At 34.3% G+C, this 20,607-nt stretch overlaps 2 protein-coding genes across 4 annotated transcripts in view; both read left to right on the forward strand.

Moving 5' to 3' along the window:
* Window positions 1-847: 847 nt before the first annotated feature.
* LOC126832149 (tubulin polyglutamylase complex subunit 1) lies at window positions 848-16,817 on the forward strand. The gene is made up of 9 exons (XM_050562851.1): window positions 848-964; window positions 8,395-8,485; window positions 9,004-9,134; window positions 9,687-9,750; window positions 10,728-10,843; window positions 11,431-11,569; window positions 13,344-13,401; window positions 13,641-13,727; window positions 14,117-16,817. Exons 1-9 carry the CDS (start codon window positions 889-891, stop codon window positions 14,132-14,134), a joined length of 780 nt encoding a protein of 259 aa, XP_050418808.1. The 5' UTR covers window positions 848-888; the 3' UTR covers window positions 14,135-16,817.
* Window positions 16,818-20,270: 3,453 nt separating this feature from the next.
* Window positions 20,271-20,607, forward strand: part of LOC126807987 (uncharacterized) — a 32,387-nt gene continuing 32,050 nt past the window's right edge. For all 3 annotated transcript variants that reach the window (XM_050533001.2, XM_050532997.2, XM_050533000.2), the window contains exon 1: window positions 20,271-20,296. The gene's annotated coding sequence lies outside the window, so the exon portion shown is untranslated. The remainder of the gene's footprint in view (window positions 20,297-20,607) is intronic.

Consider the following 20,607-nt stretch of genomic DNA (forward strand, 5'->3'; position numbering starts at 1 on the left):
GAGATAACAGTCAACGCTTTATCTAATCTCCCATCATAATGCCCCTTTAATCTATCCTTGGCTGCAGCGCCCGTTGTGGTGGGTGTGTTCAGGAGGGGTAAAATAATTTTGACTAATAAGTTAAGCTTAAGCATTAACTATAAAAAATAGGTATATAAAAATAACCTAGATATAGATATAACTTAATACAAATTTGTCGAAAAATGTTGAGCATGTTCACATGTACCTCAAATATGACCATCGTCAGGCATTTTCATTGTTGACCTCGAGGTACCCCCGCCAGACCTCCATAATTGCTAAACCCCCAAATTCCAAGGCTAAATCTATTTAAGGCCAGCTCAATTTTTGTCAAGGTCGTTGAGATATGTAAATAAGGATAGGGCACGTGAATTTATTGTTGCTGAGATTGTAGGATAGGACTAGGGTAAGCATTGGGCTAGCTAGGTCCAGGGTTAGGGTTGGGATTAGATCTAGCCTTACATCCCATGACATGACGAAAAATTGAGCTGGCCTTATATTTATTGAAAAATGGGAAGTGGGTCGGGCAGGGTTAAAAACTGCGCACTTCAATAAAACGCGGTGTTTTTTTTTTTTTTTGGTTTTTGTTGTTGTTGTTAATTCCGGCAGTTAGATAGAAACATGTATATATCTACGTTATTTTTTGAGACAAGATGGTGTAGAAATCAATTTTGGAGTTTTGAATATTTGCACCCCGCTAACTAAATACAGATTTCTGCATATTTGCAAGGAGTTATAATATTAATTTTTTGAAGGTTAAAAGGGGGATAACTTCAGTCTTAAAATTTAATTTCGTTTCGTATTATCTGCGTTTAAGCAGAACGTAAAGTTTGTATTGCCGCTGTAGCCAATCAAAATCAAGTGTTGTTCATGTCAACAATCATGGCGGAGAAAAGAAAGGTTGTTGGCGATGAAAAGCTCCAAGAAACAGATAAACAGTTTCTAGGTCTTTTAAAATTTACTAACAAATAATGATATTGCCTTTGTGGTTATCCGGACAAATTCTTATATTTTAATTGTATGCATGAGAATATTCTATAAGTTAAAATAGAGATTTAGTAGTGCCTTAGTCTAACTCGGATCAAATTCTGTCAAATTCTTCTTTCATTCAAACCACGATCCATTATTGTTATTGATCACAATTCTGTCAAACCGAAACAACAATTAGACATATAATAATCGTTGTGTACTGGAAATTCCACTGGAAATGGTTTTCACTAGGGACTAGACACTACTGATAACTTTCCTCTTTGACTAGTCTAAGCCCAAGGTATACTGCCATTAGACTACTGGAGTGGTTCTAAAGACTTCCTTTGATTACAAAAATGTTACACAAGTCTGTAACTACGCATGTACCTTAATTTCTATTCACCGAATTAACTGCCCTTGCCGCAAGAGGTAAGCACACCAACTGTATTGCTCACTTTGTCTGAAACACTGCAGTCGGCAAGTCAAGTTCACAAACTGTTAAAATGTCGCTAATAACATGGGACTGGAAAGTAAACCCTTTGCAAATCAATTTCTGCTGAGGGTGTTTAGAGAAAATAGTTCAACCCCCGAAAAAAAAAAATGGCCAATATAGAAGTAGTACCTGATGTGTATATTGAAAGTTTGAGTGAAACATATAAAACGGTTTGCAGCCATCATTAACTTTGATATCAAGAAGCCTGAGGAAATTGTTGGAATAAGCCTACAGAATCTAGAAGAGTAGATTATCTGCAATTAAAATACAGATTTGACGTCACCCTTTGATGTTGGCGTAACATTATTTCAAATGATCGCACATTATTTTTACTAGTGAAATATTGGACTCACTTGACGTATTTCACTAAAAAAGCATGTGCAGAGTGTCTGTATTTTAAGTTGTTTAATGGTCTCAAGCTTAAGACATTGTGTAATATATTGTAGAAACACTCCCGGGCCTACGGCCCTCTTGTTGTTACAATATATTACTTTAATGTCTCGCTCTCGACCATTAAACAATACTTAGTTGTCGCGGCTATTATAGTGTTAAACATAAAAGTATCTGAATCTAGAAGGGATAGGTATAGTAAATTATGTGTATCTTTATGATGGTATTTGAAGGAAGACATCGATATGTTGCACATGGCTTGTGTTTAGCTGTGGTTGATTAGGGTATTTCCAATACAAATACGGTAATAAGTGTCTGTTTTTCTTTATTAATAATTTGGGTTGAGTCTGCAGGCCTGGAAATTCATGCGAATCTCTGAATCTAATTCGCGCAAGGATTCTCTCAAGAGCTTATGCTGCGAATCTACAAGGATTCGCGTAAAATTTCTAAAAAAAACCCCCCAAAAAACACGAGGTTGGACAGGCGACCCTACTCCTTGTCACTTTCAACCAGAGATTCGAAACCATGCCAGTTGACTTAATGACAGACCTTATGATGCAACGGGCATGCGCTAACCATTTGGCCATCCAACACCCCTGGAAATCAAAGAAAGGGGGCAAAGCAAGTTGAATTTAGTGTGATTATCTAAAATAAGTTGTACAAATTTTTAATCTGGGGCATAAAAATTTAGCCATTTCTCAAAACTCGTTGGTGTTAACCACGAAGATAGCCCAAAATGGGAACAGATCAACAAAATGTATAAAAGTTCAAATCTTTTATGTGCGAATAGTTGGCAGGTATTACCAAAAATGGGTTGAAGGGGAAAATATGTGGTGGGATGAAGTGTGTTATGGGGCAAAGTGGGTTGATTAAGTAAATATAGCCCTTTTTGTTGTTATAATGTATCAAATTCTGGATCAAAGATATTTTTCATAAACAGTGATTGAAAATTGGGTAAATTCTTAACTTAAATAAGCCAAGTCTTTAACTCAATATCATCCACAGTCTTTGAGGTTGCAAACATGACTTATTGGTCAATTTAAATCAACGTTGATGTTGTTATCTTACCGTGAAAAGTTGGGCCTCTGATATCCAATATTTCAAACAAAATGAAATGCTAAAATTGGCACATGAATTGTGTGCCAAAATGCTTCTGAGTGCCAGTTGTATGAAGTGACTCAGTAAACAAGGTTAACATATCCCATGTCGGAGAATACTACCTGTGTAGACTGGAATAACAAGGCGCCAAAGACTGCCATTCAATTCAGACTCTTTGCTTATTTTGCCGAACATAACTGATTAGAAGTTATATTAATAACAGAAAGTTACATTAAACATACATTATGCAAGAGCTAAATCTGATTATTGCAAGTCTTTATTTTGGCTTCAGATGTCATAGAAATTTAAATAAGATCTTTATTTACACAACAGGCACAAAATCAACTCTGTAGACCCACGGATGGCTTGGATTTAAACAGGATTTCATTGATTGATTAAATTTTTAAATGGCGTCGTAAGCGGAGATTAACCGTTACGTTGACCGTTACGTTGACGTCATACTCCCGGAAATTTTAGATCGAGGCTAAATGATAGAGTGTACGAAGCGAGGCCGCTGTTGAGCGAGGCCGCATGTCAGTCAATTTGATTGAAAGTTCGATATATACGGCCTTGATATTATGTTTAGTTCTGGTTAAAATGAGAGTTTGGATGTCGGTATTATACGCTGTTTTGTCACTTGCGTTTACAGAAAAATTATGGAAATTGGTAAACATTGCAGCTAACATTACCCCAGTTGATTTGCAGCCCCATTGGATCACTGTTTCCTATTTATTTGTCTGCATCGGGAGTTAAGTAGGCCTACCAGTTACAGTACGTACACTAAGGCTGTGCAAAAATATCGATATAATCGATAATCGGCAGAAGTTACGGTCACTTTCACATGACTGAACTTGCCGTAGTCTGGCATTAGCAGACGAATGAATGAATACACAACGTCAACACAACTATAGTATTTCCCTCCTCTGCTTACAAACTGCCACATTTTAAATATATATTATTGTAAAAAACTAAACTTTAAGATTAAATACATTATTTTAATATTTTCGTTGTTTTTGTTGTTATTACCAGTTGAAACTAAAATAGGTCACGCACTTTGTGAACAATGACAATCGCACATCATATGGACACAGATCACCAAATATTCCTACGCCGTCCCCCACGAAACAAGGGCCACAGCTATTTTTAGTCTTCCTCTCCCTTTTCCTTTTTCCCCCTTTTGCATGGCGATTTTTGTTGACTTTTTGGTGTAGAATTGAGGAAAAGGGTTTGAAAATACATTTTCTGCCAGGTTTTGGTGAATATTCATAATTTTGATGCGGAAGGATACAAGAGTTGAGAGGTTGGTTACGTTGAAATGTAGGGCCTGAAATTGCATGTTTACTTGTCTCCACTTCCAGCTTGTGTATCTCAAGTTTTTCATGAAGAACCTCATACGTGCTTTTGGGCAAGTGGTTGCCACATGTTGCTCCATCTGTGGTAGAAAGCGTTCTACCCAACGAAAATTTGGGAAAAAGTTAGAGCCGGTCTAAGATACGAGAATTAACATTGGAGTCAATGGGGAAATCTTTAGTGATCTGTGTCCTGTCTGTGTGTGATAAGGCTGTCACTGATATGCCTTAGTTTTGAAAATATGAAGATTAAATTCTCAGAAAATATGATTAAAATAGTTTGGCTACAGAAAAACTAAAAAAAGTTAATTAAAAAAAAAAAAATCAAAGTTTTGAAGAAAAATTGTGATTTTACTACAAATTTCTCAATTTTCAATTTTTATTGAATTTTTAACAGTAAGTAAAATATTCTAATGCCCAATGTTGGCTTATTCAGTCTCAGAAAGCACAGATAAAATGAACAGTATTGAAATTTCACCAAATTTTGTCTAAAAATCAGGAATATTCACAAAAAATCTTGAGATTCCCCCCATTTGGATGTAGAAATTAATATTTTCATGACTACTAAAATGAGTCAAAATGTCTAAAAATGCCCATATTTTCTTTGCTAATATAACTTAGATGGGATCTACATGTTTGTCAGGTTTAGAAATAGCTCCAGCTTTCCTACAGAAAATTGAAAATTGGTAACACTGAGTTAATAATGTACAGCAGATGGGTTTGTACAAAATGTTCAAAACAGGGGTTGGCTCAATTTTGCCACTATTTTACCCAGAATAAGCTTTTTTTTCTTCTTTGAAACATTAAATTCTTGCATTTCCTTCATGTAGGAAGCAATATCCCAGCCTTTCTAGACATTTTTGACTCCATCATTCTGTTTAGAGAGGCAATAAATGCCCCACCCCACCCTTTTCTATTAATGTGTTTTTAGGGATTTAAATGCACCTGTGTTGACATGTAAATGATCTTAATTGGAATTTGTGGTTGAATTACAGCTAAGAATGTTATTTTTCACCCAAAAATATTTTTTTTGTGCATTTCAAGGATTTCTAACCCTTATTTGTTCAGAGTCAAACGTAGAACCCTGAGGCATTTCAGGCCAATGAGACCAGACCCAGATATAAAACTGGTGTAGATGTGTAAATGTCAGTTTAATGTTCAATATTTTGTGGTGTTTGCTGCATTTATGTTGCCTATAAAACAATAAAATGTTAATTTTTCTCCTTTTCAGGCCTCTTTTTATGTTGTCAAGTCTGTCATGACTACTTTTTTGACTTCATTTTTTCAGGAAATTTATGTAAAGTTCCAGACATCTTGCTTCAGCACAAGGATTGCAATACAAATTTGTAACATGCCTCTGAGGTTTGAGATGTTGGAAACATTGAAATATTCCCAAATTTGTGAAAATTGTGTATTCTGTGACCCTTCTGTTAGAGAGGGGTGATCATAGACCAAATATGTCATTTTTTTCATTCATCAAGGCCTATTTTTAACCGTAATTCATATTTATTGCACCTATTTTAGTTTATATGTGCATATGTTAGCCAGGGATGGTAAAACATAGCTGTTAGACAGATTCCTTTGGTAATGTAAGTTCTGCAACCATAGATTAGATTAATTCAATCAGTGGCATGTTCAGGGGGTAGGCATACATGTTTCAGTATAGATCTCTAATATTACAATCAATGCAACTGGTTTGCATTTTTTCTGTTTGCATATTGTCCACAGATTCTAAAAATATATTTCTTGTCCGTCCGGATATTTAAAAAAGTGGAAAATTATTGGTATTTTGAGAGATGCTACATGTAAATTTTGTACATTTTTCATCACATGGCAGTAAAAAATTATATTTTTGAAAAAAATTCCAAATTATGAGTGTTTTCTATGTAGTTTCTTTGTTACTTGTCTAATTTTTTCACAGAACTCAGATACTGCCTTTAATAAGAAAGATTTTTAAATTTTAGCTCAAAAGGCCTATGGACCTGAGATGCACCAGTGTACATAAAGCAGCATGTGTACTTAAAGGGCCATCATTTTTACAGTTATTCTTTGATTTTGATTTTCTTTCACCGGCATGTTGCCAGAACACATGGGAAGGAAATAAAAAAGGCCTCTTGGTGATCCCTGAAGTTTCACCCCTATATAGGACACAGATCACCAAATATTCCTACGCCGTCCCCCACGAAACAAGGGCCAAAGCTTTTTTTAGTCTTCCTCTCCCTTTTCCTTTTTCCCCCTTTTGCATGGCGATTTTTGTTGACTTTTTGGTGTAGAATTGAGGAAAAGGGTTTGAAAATACATTTTCTGCCAGGTTTTGGTGAATATTCATAATTTTGATGCGGAAGAATACAAGAGTTGAGAGGTTGGTTACGTTGAAATGTAGGGCCTGAAATTGCATGTTTACTTGTCTCCACTTCCAGCTTGTGTATCTCAAGTTTTTCATGAAGAACCTCATACGTGCTTTTGGGCAAGTGGTTGCCACATGTTGCTCCATCTGTGGTAGAAAGCGTTCTACCCAACGAAAATTTGGGAAAAAGTTAGAGCCGGTCTAAGATACGAGAATTAACATTGGAGTCAATGGGGAAATCTTTAGTGATCTGTGTCCATATAGGCCTATAGTAAAATTAGAATTATCTCCCTTCTTTGTTCTTGGTTGATTTGTAGAGAAATCGTCTGCTTTCAAGATAAAACTAATTGTATTATTAATGATCAACTCCGCTTTTATTACTAAATCATGTCAGATACAGCCCATACAAAACACGTTTTTGACTTCCAGGGAAAATATCTATCTCTCGTAATTTCGTGGAAGAATTCTACTGTGGTTTTCATCTAAATTAACCAATCATAAAAATTCTACTTTGAAAGCCCGTAATAATTTTGTTATTGTCCAATCAATAGACGCCTTCTATTTTATTTTATTCTATTAGTAGTAACACTGTGTGATCGCCAGTCACTTGCAAAGAGAAACCATGTATTGTCTTTGTATTTATCGGAGATAAATAAAGGTTCAAATGAATCAAGAACAGAACTTAGAATAATACTCAAGTTAGTCCTACATTTAGCAACTAATTATTTTACATTAATTGATTTTTTTACGTACATCGGCACAGTATTAGACTAGGATAATAACACTACTGTAACTCGATCAACACAAATAACAGGTCGGTAAAGTTCGGATTTTTCCGAAAAAAGATAATCGATTATTATCGATAATCGCTGACAAATTCTTGCCGATAATCGATATTGAAATTTCATATCGATTCCCAGCCTTAACGTACACGCAGGCTAACAAGAAGTCGGCTATAATTATGCCTCATTGATTTGGTCCATTCCTTTCAAACTTAAATTGCTTCTTAAATATATATTAAAAGTCTTATTTTTAATTTGTAGTAAAAATAAATGTGATACGAATTGAATTGCAACGGCCGCCTAAAACCTAATAGGCTCACGGTACAACAGCCATTGAAAACGCTACTTGATAATCGAGATTATGTAGGTGGAGTTAACGCCTGTCAATCAAACGATCGGCCATTCTCGGAGACGGTGACGAGAGAGTTGACTCCTATTTCTGGTCAAAAATTACAGAATAAAGTAATTTGACTGAAATTTACTATATATTCTTCTTTCATCATCTATTTTTGAACTGTTATAGCAAGAGTGGCAAACTCACTATTAAAATCACCCATAATGTATCTTTAATAACAGAAACGATCAAATGTAAATCAGTTTATATAATTCATATTGCTTTATTAAATGCATTGCAACCCATTTTGTCCATTTCTAGGTGCCAAAAAATAGCAATTTAGCTCCTTTAAGTCTGAGAATGCTTTGTGAACTCGGGCCAGATGTTCTTGGATACGCTAGACAATTTATCATGGAATCCCAGTTACACCACTATTGTACTCAGCTGGAAGCTCACTTACATACCGGTATACAGATTATGGCTCATTACCATTCTATTATTAAAATTATTTATCATTAAGGTTGATTGGTAATGATACACTAATCAGTGACTGGAATGCATGTACAGTTCAGCTTAAACACAGATATATTGAAAATTATTGTTTTAATTTACAGAGAAAAGTAATGTTAAAGATATGATTAAGGAAGCATTGGGTAAGGTTATAGCCAACAGACCTGAAGATCCAATGAAATTTTTGGCAGAATAGTAAGTTTTTTATAAATATAAAAGATAAAACAGCCCAAAATATTTTTTATAATACCCCATTTTGATGATGACAGTTTTGTCTAAAGGGTTGTATTTTAAGTTTTCGTCCCCCCGTCCCCTGTGAATGATATAACATAAATGTATAACTATAAATGTAGAGTTGTTATTCATTATTGATCATTGCTTGATAAAGATACCTGTAAGAGTATTGAAACGTTGCATGTAATAAACCAAGAAGTAGTAAATCCATAAAGTTGTGTTATTATGAATATAACATTATGTTGATCGCAAAATAGGCTACATGTAGTTGTATTGAACACTATTTCTTAAAAGAGATTGCAACAAGTGGAAGACAAAATCATCATCTTTGTAAGTTACTTGTACTAATTTGTAGTTTACCGGATTTCCAATACCCTATTTTCTGTTATTTATCAGATTCATCTCTAATGATTACTTTAATCAGGTATAATCCGTCAGTACAGCTTTATCCTCACTTTATTTATATTTTTTCTGCATAGTTTTGAATCGTATGAAGAGCAATGTGGTTTAGCACAGAAGGCATTACAAGTTATACAGATGACCCATCATAGTCGACCAATATTTGACCTTAACGTTCATCAGGCTTTTAAGATTCTGAGTAAACATAAAGGTTAGTTATTTATGCTGTATGAAAGTAGATTTTTGCTTGTTATTTTCTGTTATCAACCAAAAGTGAAATTTTTAACTTGGCTGAGCTAACAATCTTCACTGTTTGAATTGCATCAATATGGTAAGCAATTTTGCTAAACATACTAAAACCAAATTTGAGAATCAAATTAGAATATGAATATAAAAGTTTAATAACCTTACAGTACATGCACGGCATTGGCTTTGGTTCATGTTGATATACTATGGCCATGGTATATGTAGTGTTACGTTTAATGTTTGCTTCTACAGATCTTTTCCTGCATGAATTAAGTCTCAAATGGTTAGTGTCCAAGAAACTGCTAATATATATAGTTTCAAAATTGTTTGGGTAACATGAATGTACAACCCAAGTCCAAGAAAACTTTTGTATATTTTTTTTCTAGATCATATGTCTGACATCTCATTTTTATCTAATTGTCTTCAAATTAAAGAATTTATTTTTAGAAATAAACTTTAACCACAATATTGATAGTGTAATACTTATTATGAAATAAATATTATTATCTTTTGACAGTTACCAAAAAAGCACGGGGAGTAAATGGAGGTATTTATACAGATCTACTTCATGCATTATGTAGGTAAGAGATGTAACATGGTAGATTACTGGATTTAAGATGGCTGTGGTAAAGCAATCAAGATATAAACAACTATTAGTAAAGAGTTTTATTTCCTGATATAAGATACCTAGCAAAGGTGTCAATGAGGCGTAGAATTTGTAGGATTAACTTTGTTTTGTTTTCTGTTCTATAATTTATAGATACGAGAGAGAGACAGACAGAATTTTTAACCTCCATTTGACTCAAACTAGGTCATTTTGGGACTAACACATGGTTCAATTTTATTTCAATAATTCGCTTGCGCGTAGGGGTTTAGTACAACCGGGGAATCAAAACCACACCAGTTGACTCAATGACAGACCTTGTGATACTGCACGCACGTGCTAACCATTCGGCCATCCAACACCCCCCCCCCCCCCCAAGAGATACGTGACTGGGGAATTTTTTTTAAGTCTAAAAACTGCAACCAATATATGAATGCGCTCTTGGGAGACCGTAGCAATATGTTACACTAAGTTTGAAGATCGTAACATTATGTTACCCTATGTTTGAAGATTGTAACATTATGTTACCCTATGTTTGAAGACCACAGCAATATGTATTTATTTGTAACAAAACATTGCCTAGTGATTCCATTACTACTTCCAGAAGAGTAAGGTGCGGAAATTATGACCATCAAAATGGTGTCCTCCTGATTGCAAAGAACATCAAGTTTAAAGTTTCTGATACGCTTAGTGATGAATCTTCATCAGTCATTAGATCATTGTTGTTTGAATGACCAGCAATTAAAGTTGCATGACGATTGGTCTAAAAGAGTTGTTTATTGTAGCAAATCAGAACTAATAAAACAAAGGGACTGTATCGAAATGTTCAGATAATAAATTCTGATTGAGCTTATTAAAATTAAAGAAAAATTTTACATTTATTTTGGGCAGCTAGTAATCATATTGGTTATTGATGAACATTCATATTGTATACATTTTCTGATTTATTTACAGGGAAATTCAACCAGCTATAACAAGTCAGCTAATGTGTAAAATAGAATGTTGTCATTATGAAGCTGTGCCGTATGATGTGTTTAGATCTAATGTATATACATGCTGTGTTTTACAAGGTCTGACAACATCACTCAAAAATATTTTTTCTATATTTACATGTTTACTATTAATCTTAGCCAGTTATTACATGTATGTATTTAAGAATTTTTTATTTATAGATACATTATGTAAGAGCTAAATCTTCCTATTGCAGGTGTTTATTTTGGCTTAAATGTTATTCAAACTATTATATAGACATTTATCAACATGACAGGCCTATATTCAAATCCCTAGACCATCAGATAGCGGAGATTTACATGGATTAAAGCACCCGCAAGATATAATAATTTAACAAAAAATGGATAATCCAGACTTAGCCTGGATTGTTAACTACCATTGCTACGATAATAAACAATATACGCTACATCTTAACTTAGCTCAGAATAAATTCATTTGAATGAAACTTTCAGTATATTATTTTTCATTATCTTTTTTTTAAAATGGCCATCTCTTAAACAAAATCAAACATAATGCATCTTTAAGTTCAAATTCAAACTACCATCATAGTCAATACATTATCTGTAGTCGACTAATCCTTATCATGTATCATTGATAGATTATGTTATAAATTAATGCCAATATTAAAATATATTGTTTATTTTAGATTACAGTAAACTAGCAGAGAAGTTATTTAAGACTTTAGATGTTAATAATACAGGTAGAGCTGAGAAAGTTATTTGTGATGTTGTTTTAGATCAACTAAAATCAGTTTTATCATCAAGTTCAGCAACAAACTCCATCAGGTAGGTGAACCAGGCCATATTATCTTAATGGGTATGATCCCGTTTACACTCTAAAGGGGCGGGGGTCGATGGTCGAAAGGTTAGCACAAGTGCGCTGTATCGTATGGTCTGTCATTGAGTCAACTGGCATGGCTTCCCTTCCCCGGTTGTACATATCAAGGAGTAGGGTCGCCTGTCCAACCTCGTGGGTTTTCTCCGGTTTCCTCCCACTGCGCAAGCAAATTATTGAAATAGATTGAACCATGTGTTAGTCCTGAAATTGTGTCAAGGGGACGTTAAATCCCATTTCTCTCTCTCTCTCACACATTCTAGAGGCTACAGTTATTGTCCAATTACTTACAAATTTATACATGTTATCTTAAGTTCATAAGACAAAGCATATTGATTTTCTACAATTTCCAATAACAGCTAAATTTACCACTAGCTTAACGGTACTTGATTTGTATAATAAATGTTAACATCAGCCAGAACTAGAAGCCAATCATATTTAAATGAATTCTGATAATTACTGAATGGATTCTTTATCAGTTTTTAGTGGCTCTCGTTGACTGGCAACCTATCTTTTACTCATTTCTCTCAGAATATAACTGTCCCTCCAAATAATCACCAGTTCTCTCAGAATATAACTGTCTCTCCAAATAATCACCAGTTCTCAGAAATAGACATCTACACCTTAGCCACCCTTTCAGAAAGGAAACTAATGTCTCAGACATTTATTGACGAAGAATTACATTGCCCATAGTGTTGTGTATTTAGACCATAGTGTCATGTATTTTCATCATTTCGGGAATAATATGTGTCCTGTGTCAGTGAACTGCAGACTGGAAATAAATCATAAGGAGATATTTAGCCTTGAAAGACTATGATTTCCATATATGTAAACTTACACTAACAAACAGTTTAATTGGTTTAGAATTTAGAAGGTAGAAATACATTATTCAGATTTAAGGGGAGGCAAGGGTCGACAAATGTCAATTTTGACTCAAATTATCGATTTTTTATATTTGCATATTTGTGATGTTCATTCATTTTTATTTCACTTGTAATTAAAGAAAATACACATAAAGTGGTTTATGATAAAAAAAAATGCACTTTTTAACACTCTTGCAATTCAAATTTTGCTGTTTTACTTCTTTATGTCTTAATTTCTCAAAAAGTAAAATATCAACAGTCGACAACCTTACAAAAAATCGTTCTTGAAAAGTTTACAACAGATATATCTGAAACTTACACACATACTTAAGTAATGTTAGTTCCATGAAAATAAGGATTTTCAGTACTCTAAATGAATATTTAGTGTAGTAAATTGGCATTTGAAATCTCTCATTGAAAACAACATTTTTCATAATTTTTGTTTTGTTGACATAGAATGACATGTAAGGACACAATAACAACACTATTTTGATAATTGCACAGAGAAATGTCCTAGGAACATTTTAAAAAAAGTTCCAGGCTTCTACCTTTGATACTTTCAGAGAACGATTTTTTTTAAGCAGTAAAAATGATTTTTTTTGTTTCCATGGTAACCAGTAAAGCAGATTCCCCCAAAACTGCTGATTAGCCTATTTTGTCGATGTGAACAATTCCTGAAAATTTCAAGTTGATAGCATTATTAGAAGCCAGTTATTTTAAAATTCATATTTGTCGAGCAGTGCCTCCCCTTAAGAAATTCAGAAAAAAGTATATGAAATTATTGTCTAGTGTAAAATGTGAAATGCCATGTACATTCCATTTTAAGATGTAAAGCATGATGAATTATTTTTTTCATCAACAGAATAATTGATGCAGGAAAAAAACTAGGACCAGAGGCATTATATCAAGCTTTTGAAAAGGTAAGTTTATACATTTCTATGATATATGTGTAAAACTAGAAAAATTTAATGTAAGTGTAAAACTTGTATAATAGGAAGTATGTAGCAAGATTCAGGAAAATACTACTAAAACAATAAATATCTGTAGTTATTGATTATACAAGAGAGAGAATATGATTACCCTTTATAGATATCTTGGTTCACTTTAGTTTGAAATTCAGTGATATATATTGTTAAGTAAGTAATATTTTAAATTATAGGTTTCTAATCGTGGGCGTGGTAAGGGTCAAACCTTTCAGACATCAGAACAATTTGTAGCTGAAGCTTGTGAAGCTTTTCTAATGAAGGTAAAATTCTTTTCTAATTACTGTGTAAAACCAAAGATGGTTGGTTTGGTGAGAATTTTTGAGGGACCTGAAAATATTATTTGTTCAGGCATTGGATTTATCAAAAAAGAATTTTGGTATGAAAATAAATAGTCACGGTAATGATGTGGCTTAATTTCCCTCCTCACACCCACATTGTCCCACATAGTCGAATCACTGAATAATATCAGTTTTTATGCCTGAAATATCAAAAATTTATTGTATTTCTTGATCTAGATGTACATTTGCATCAGACTGGACCACAAGAAGCCAGATTTATGATCTTGGTTGTTTAACTTATCATTATTTGATTCATCTAATTATAAGTAATAAACTTACACAAATGAAAATAAATATTAACTTGTTTTCAGGTGAAGAAGTTAAGATAGCCTGTATTAAAGGGGTAATGATAATGGCAACTGGTTAGAATAATACAGAAATAAAATCTGCTCCTTTCATAGTTTCATTATTGCATGAGACAAAGTATTCTCACTGTTCTAGAACACCTGTTACCACTTTTGTATTTTTGTATAGTACATGTACATTTGACAGATAGAAAGAGGTTATCAGTATATTCAGTTAGAAATCATACTGTTTTGGCATCATCATTTGGATGGTTGGAATGATGAGAGAAAATATACAAATTAAGATTGTAGAGAAGTTTCTACACTATATTAGTATAATATCTTATCTTCAATTGTTGTACATTAGTTTTTAATTCTCATACATTAACACTACAATTTAACTTCCACATTGTCTTTGTATACATATACATATGGCAAATTATCATTGTATTATCTTTTGTGTTCCAATCATTGTTAATTTAAATCATGTAAAGTAAATTATCTTGTGTCAAAGGATAAAATTAATTAATCAATGTGAGTTGATATTGTTCTCATCCATATAAATCTATAATATTTTGATATATCATAGAAGGAATTGATTGTGGAATATGTACATATTATATTGTTGGTAATATAGATATATTTTATAATTCTCAATATACATTTGTTACGATTAAACTATACAGTATTATTTTTCCTGATATTTTCTATAAAATTCTTATTGTGGTTTGTTGGTTTAAAACTGACAATGATGTTAAGATGAATTGTTACTTTTATCAACAAATTTAAATCTAATAGATTTTATTACATGTATAGGTCTACATATTAAAGGGGCATTAGGTAAGATTAAATAAAGAGCTGGCAGTTCTTGCTATAATAGTTAAAAAAATAGATAATGAAAACAAAATATGCTGAAAATTTCAGTCAGATTGCTTCACTCTGAACCAAGATCTTAGCCATTGTATTTTAGGCTAGTCTCGGTCGTCATTACTGAGGTTGGTAGTTAAATTATCCATCATAAAATGTATTTAAATCCAGTAAATATCGCAGGCTAACGATGGCATCGAGAGTTGATTATGGTCTGGATAAGTTAATTAATGTCCAATTAATGATTTAGATAACATTTCAGGTCCAAAGAAAGATCTGTAATAGGCAGTTTCAGCTCTTGCATAATGTATGTTTAATGTGACTGAATATTGACATCGCCCTTGTGGTAAACATATTACTTATCAATTTTGAGATTATTCTAAAAAGAAATTCTTTAGTTGTTGCCCCTGACTGGTTATTGACCAAAATATATCATGTAGTTAACTAACTCACCCTTTTTTCATAATGGGATAAAGCAGATTCAAATAGATTTTGATTTTGTTCATGGGGTTATTTCCAGAGTTACTGCCCCAGAAATATGTACACTCATTGATAAAAAAAACCCCAAACTATTGACATGCTTGTACTAATTCTTCAGCGTTCGGGTTTTGACAGTTTTTCAACAACTATTCTTGAATAAGGAGTATTCTAGTAAAGATGGTTCCAAAAGTATATTCACAGTTATTGTCTCTGACATTATTATAATTGGAAAATCAAATTACCATACTTGTACCCAATCTTGGGAGTACAGATCTCCATCTCCAAAATTGTAAAAAAAATGGTCAATAGAGTTAAGATGGTCCATAAACCTTTTTAGCTATTGTCCAGAATTATTGACCTGGTCTGTCCACCGAACTTTTTGAAATGGATGATCAAATTTGAGAATTTTCAAACTTTTGGACTTATTCAAGGGTTGATTAACATGAACTCTATCTAGTCCCAAAGCCGTATATAGATAAAGTTGCGACAACTGTGAAGCCAGAAATTTCATATGACGTCATGAAAACATGACGTCAAGTGTACAAAGACTCCATCTTGGGTCCCAAAATGTTTGTACCTACTCACTATCTTATTTATGTCCTGTATCATACTGTTGTGTCGAAGTTGGCTGTCCCCGACAGGGATGTAGTTAGATATGCCATAGAATTCCGCAAAAATGAGATAAAACGTACTTTTCTTTAAACGAAAAGTATAGCTGCCATTAAGAATTCTCGAAATTATATTTTTGAGATTATCGCTGCCCTTTTATTGCCAAATTAATGTTGTTGTTTTTTTTATTATTATTATTTTATTTAAATGGTATTATATTACCACATTGGCAGTCATTTTGAAAGAAATGCCCGCCATCAAATTAAAAATACATTTTTTAATTGATTTTTGTCAAATTCGATTTTTCGACACATTTCGCTTGTATAACCACTCTGTGTTTGAGGAATTTAAAAAGAAATTATTTATCCTCCCACCACTGAAAGACACTGATTACGAGATCTCGCTCTCCGATAATTCCTGAAGAACGTCAAACTGAATTCTGTTAATCATGTTATTTTGAGTATGATTTTGTCTGACATATTTATCACTGAATCACACTGCATTGGTTTCTTTTGCAATTAGTTTAGGATAAATTATAGCCCGTAAAATGTTATACCAAGAAAAAAATAAAACGTTTTGTTAAGTAAAGCTATATGACGCCATGACGTCATAGTTTTTATGGCGCCTGTAAATGAGTTGTCGTAACTTCCCCTATACAGGGCTTTGTCTAGTCCTATCGTTCATCAATTATTCACATTTTTCTTGCACCTGCCTGTAAACCATATAATTGTAACATAGATCAGAATTTAAAATAAATGGTAATGAGAATGAGTCCTGTTGAAAGTCATCGTGGTGCATTATTTATTTGCAAAGTTATCGATCCTGTCATCAGATCTTGTCATCGCCCCAAAAGAACGAAGATTTTTGTGAAATGTTATATTAATATTAAAACAGCGGTTTTCGGTAAATAACTGTTTCATTTAACAGGTCTTTTAGTTTTAACATCAGTATTCCGTGTTGTGGGTTATTTATTATGTGGACGCGTTAATGCGTCTGATTAAACACAGATCCTATTTCGTTTTGTTTTTTATAGTTCAAAATTTCGTTTAACTTGTCTTTACTACACTAGGATCTGGAAGAGTTGTTATATAACCCGCTTAGTGGTTAATGTGAGGGATTAGCCAATGAAACGGTCTGTTTCAGTGAGTTCTTGGCGTGCGATGCACAGAACTGTGGGTATCCTACTAGAAACATCAACGCTGATTGGTTCATCAAATGTCTGACGTCATGGGGTCAAAGGTCGCTCGTATGACCCCTGACGTGACCTTTCACTCAAACCGGTCAATTCTTCATGTAGTGTAGGCCATCGAATTATAAAAAAAACCCGAAATATAAATCTGTTTTTTAATCAAATTGGGGTTCCATAGGCGTAGCGGCACTCTAGATAAGACGTGTTTATTATACTAACATATTTTCTTATGGACATCATGCTCAGGATCTTTATGATTGGGTCATCATAAGGAAAACAGCAGAATTCTTGATGATTTAAAAAAAAACAACACAAAACTCTTGGTCGCAGTTGTCTCTGTTAACCAGAACTATATTGTCTACGCATCGGACGAATATATAGCGCCTGTGACGTTGGTCGTAGGAACGCAAATTATACACGTCAAAATGTATACAACTATTCGCTGAACAAAAAATGATTTAAAATGCAGACAGGAAGCTTATAATTATTTTCAAGAAAAGCTCAGTTCAATAGAATAAATATGCAGCAAACCGATTAACTACGTGACATTTTCCTCTGGTACTTCTGTGTGTATCCTTTTATTGACGGTTTGGGGAGCTATTTCACCAACATTGTCCTACTAATTATGGTTGGAAGGACAACGGTAACGGTTACTTTATTCCACATTGGTTTGATGGTGAAAGTCTACCACAGAAGGTGAATACCGATGATGAAAAGATAGCTGAAACAGTAGACGAGGGTACAGAAATTAGAGAAGATAGTGCTGAAAATTACGGAGATCATGATGCAGTTAATTTTATTGAAGGAGAGTATGATGCAGACACCGATATTGAAGAAGATCTCAATGTCGATGATATGCTTTTTGAGGATGGTGAACAATCCGACGATGCTTGGTCTGATGATAGTGAGAGCGAAGATGATGTTGAAGATGATGATGAAGATGATATTTAAACGAGGTTTAAATTATGTATGACGGTGATCGTAACTATTGATGTCCATGTTACCAGGAAAAGATTGGTCGTACATGGAATATATAGAAGACCATGGTATATATAGGAGAGTAACACTTTGGTTTAGATAATATAGCTACACTGCCATTTATGCCCTGCCATCGTAATTTTGCAGTAGGAGATACTTTAACATTTTGTGAATTTATAGCCTTATCAGGCACCCAATTTCATGAGGATGGAGCCTATTACGTAATCATCACTGGCGACACTTCCGGTCAGTGTAAAATTGCTGTCGTTTGTATTTTTGTAGTGTATATACATATTTTAACATTGTATAAAAAAATCAGCCATCCCTCTCAATGTATGATTATATATGAGGGTGGGGCCTATTACATAATCATCACTGGCGACACTTCCGGTCAGTGTAAAATTGCTGTCATTTGTATTTTTGTAGTGTATATACATACTTAAACATTGTGTAAAAAAATCAGCCATCCCTCTCAATGTATGATTATATCGGATGCCTCATACCTGATGTCATGTTGTGGTATTTAACTGTCACTGTCGCCTCTTCCGGTCAGTGTGAAATTGCTGGCAATAATGTAGGAATGTTTGGAACCGTGTAATGAATCATATTCAAAAAGTTTTACCCATCCCTCACTTAGTATGAATAAATGAATTTTGGACAGCACTTGACCTTTGCTGACTAGTAGGCATTGACAAACAATTATGCCCTATCAGACAATTTCCCTCTCTTAGTATGATTAACTGAAGCAGGCGCCCGGTCTATTACGCCTTCGAAAACCCAGAAAACGGAGGCCATGACCTTGCCACTGGAAGAGGTTTTTTTTTAAAAGCAGATAGAGTTTACAGTTTTTAACGAATTGGTTTAAAGCACTGTGAACGCGATAGAGGCTACAGTTTTAACGGAATTTTATCAAATTTGGAGGGAAGGAATGGGGTCACGAGAGGATACACCTAGCAATATTCAACATTCTGTGACTTTCCATTCCGGAGTTATCCTCCATTGCCAAAGACCTGGTGAATGCGATACTTTAAAATTGGCTGGAAAGCATTAGGGTCATGAGAGGATGAACCCTTTTCATATTCAGTGTTCTGTGACATTTCGTTCCGGAGTTCCCCCGCCCCTTACCATAAACCTAGTGAACGCGATAGAGGCTACAGTTTTCAAATTTGGTGGCAAGCATTGGGCCTTATGAGATGATGAACCCTATCGATATTAAGCGTTCTGCCACTTTTCGTTTGTTCAACATCCAAGTTTTCCCCTAACCCTAGCTGCAATTGAGACAAAGTGTTGTGTGGACGTATCCACCCTTTGATATTTAAAATACACGGGAACAATCTCGCTTGTCGTGTCTGTTAGTTTTAAGAAGTATTTATTACATTCAGAGGCGGATTCAGGGGGGGGGGGGGCCTTTTTTACTGCTGAAAGTGCCCGTTGCAGGGATCCCAAATGACCCAAACCATCGATTCAAACACACCAGTCTGGTCTAATTAATGCTTCCACTCTCAAACGAATTCTTGTTGTTTAGCTGACGGTGCCCTAATCCTATAGAGTGACTATAGACAGACATCTTGTGGAATCGGCGGCGTATACACTCATGCCCATCACCGAAGCGCATGAGTGCAACTTGATGTAGTAATGTTTCATGTGTGGACAGCACAAAGTACAAGTTACAAGGCTTAAATAGTGATGTGGCTTGGGAATAGATTCGTCTTTTTCCCCCTCATAATGCCTCGCTCGCCTTGACAATTTTCGAGTCGCATGCTCAACTGGCTTTTTTGCTCGATTTTAAGGCTCTTTTTGAACGATTTCCGAACGTTTACTTAGACGAAAATATCAGCCAAATAGCTCTTGGAATGGCTACAGATGCAAGGAAATGACGGATAATTTCTTGGGGGGAACCCCCCTCCCCCCCGAAAAAAAATCCCCTCTCAGCGGCGTGCCCCGTCTCCGCGGTCAGTGCCCTCATTTTGCGGCCCCCCCCCCCTTTTAAAATTCCTAGATCCGCCCCTGACATTATATATAAAAATCGGGCATTTTTCTTTTCTATTTTTAACTGTATATGGCTGTGCGAAACATTCACGACGGTGAGTCATTTTAACTCTTGATTGGTATATAGTAATTAGCTGTTAAGTAGCTGTTAAGTACACGTTTACAAATAATGTTTGTATGTCCGGATAACAACATCACTAAGTCTAATGTTTCAAGAATTATAATAATGAACAACGTTTGACGTCACGATAGTTACCACACATTTGTAATAAAGAAATCTATTTTTAAATATGACTTAGATACACAATATAGACATGTAGGACTGCGAAGTGATTGTATATTAACGATTCAATAGCCAGTTAATCTTATAGTGATTTTTTTAAGAAACATTTAATTATGTTATTGA

This window comes from Patella vulgata, chromosome 9, assembly GCF_932274485.2.
Source record: "Patella vulgata chromosome 9, xgPatVulg1.2, whole genome shotgun sequence".
Classification (NCBI taxonomy): Eukaryota; Metazoa; Mollusca; class Gastropoda; family Patellidae; genus Patella; species Patella vulgata.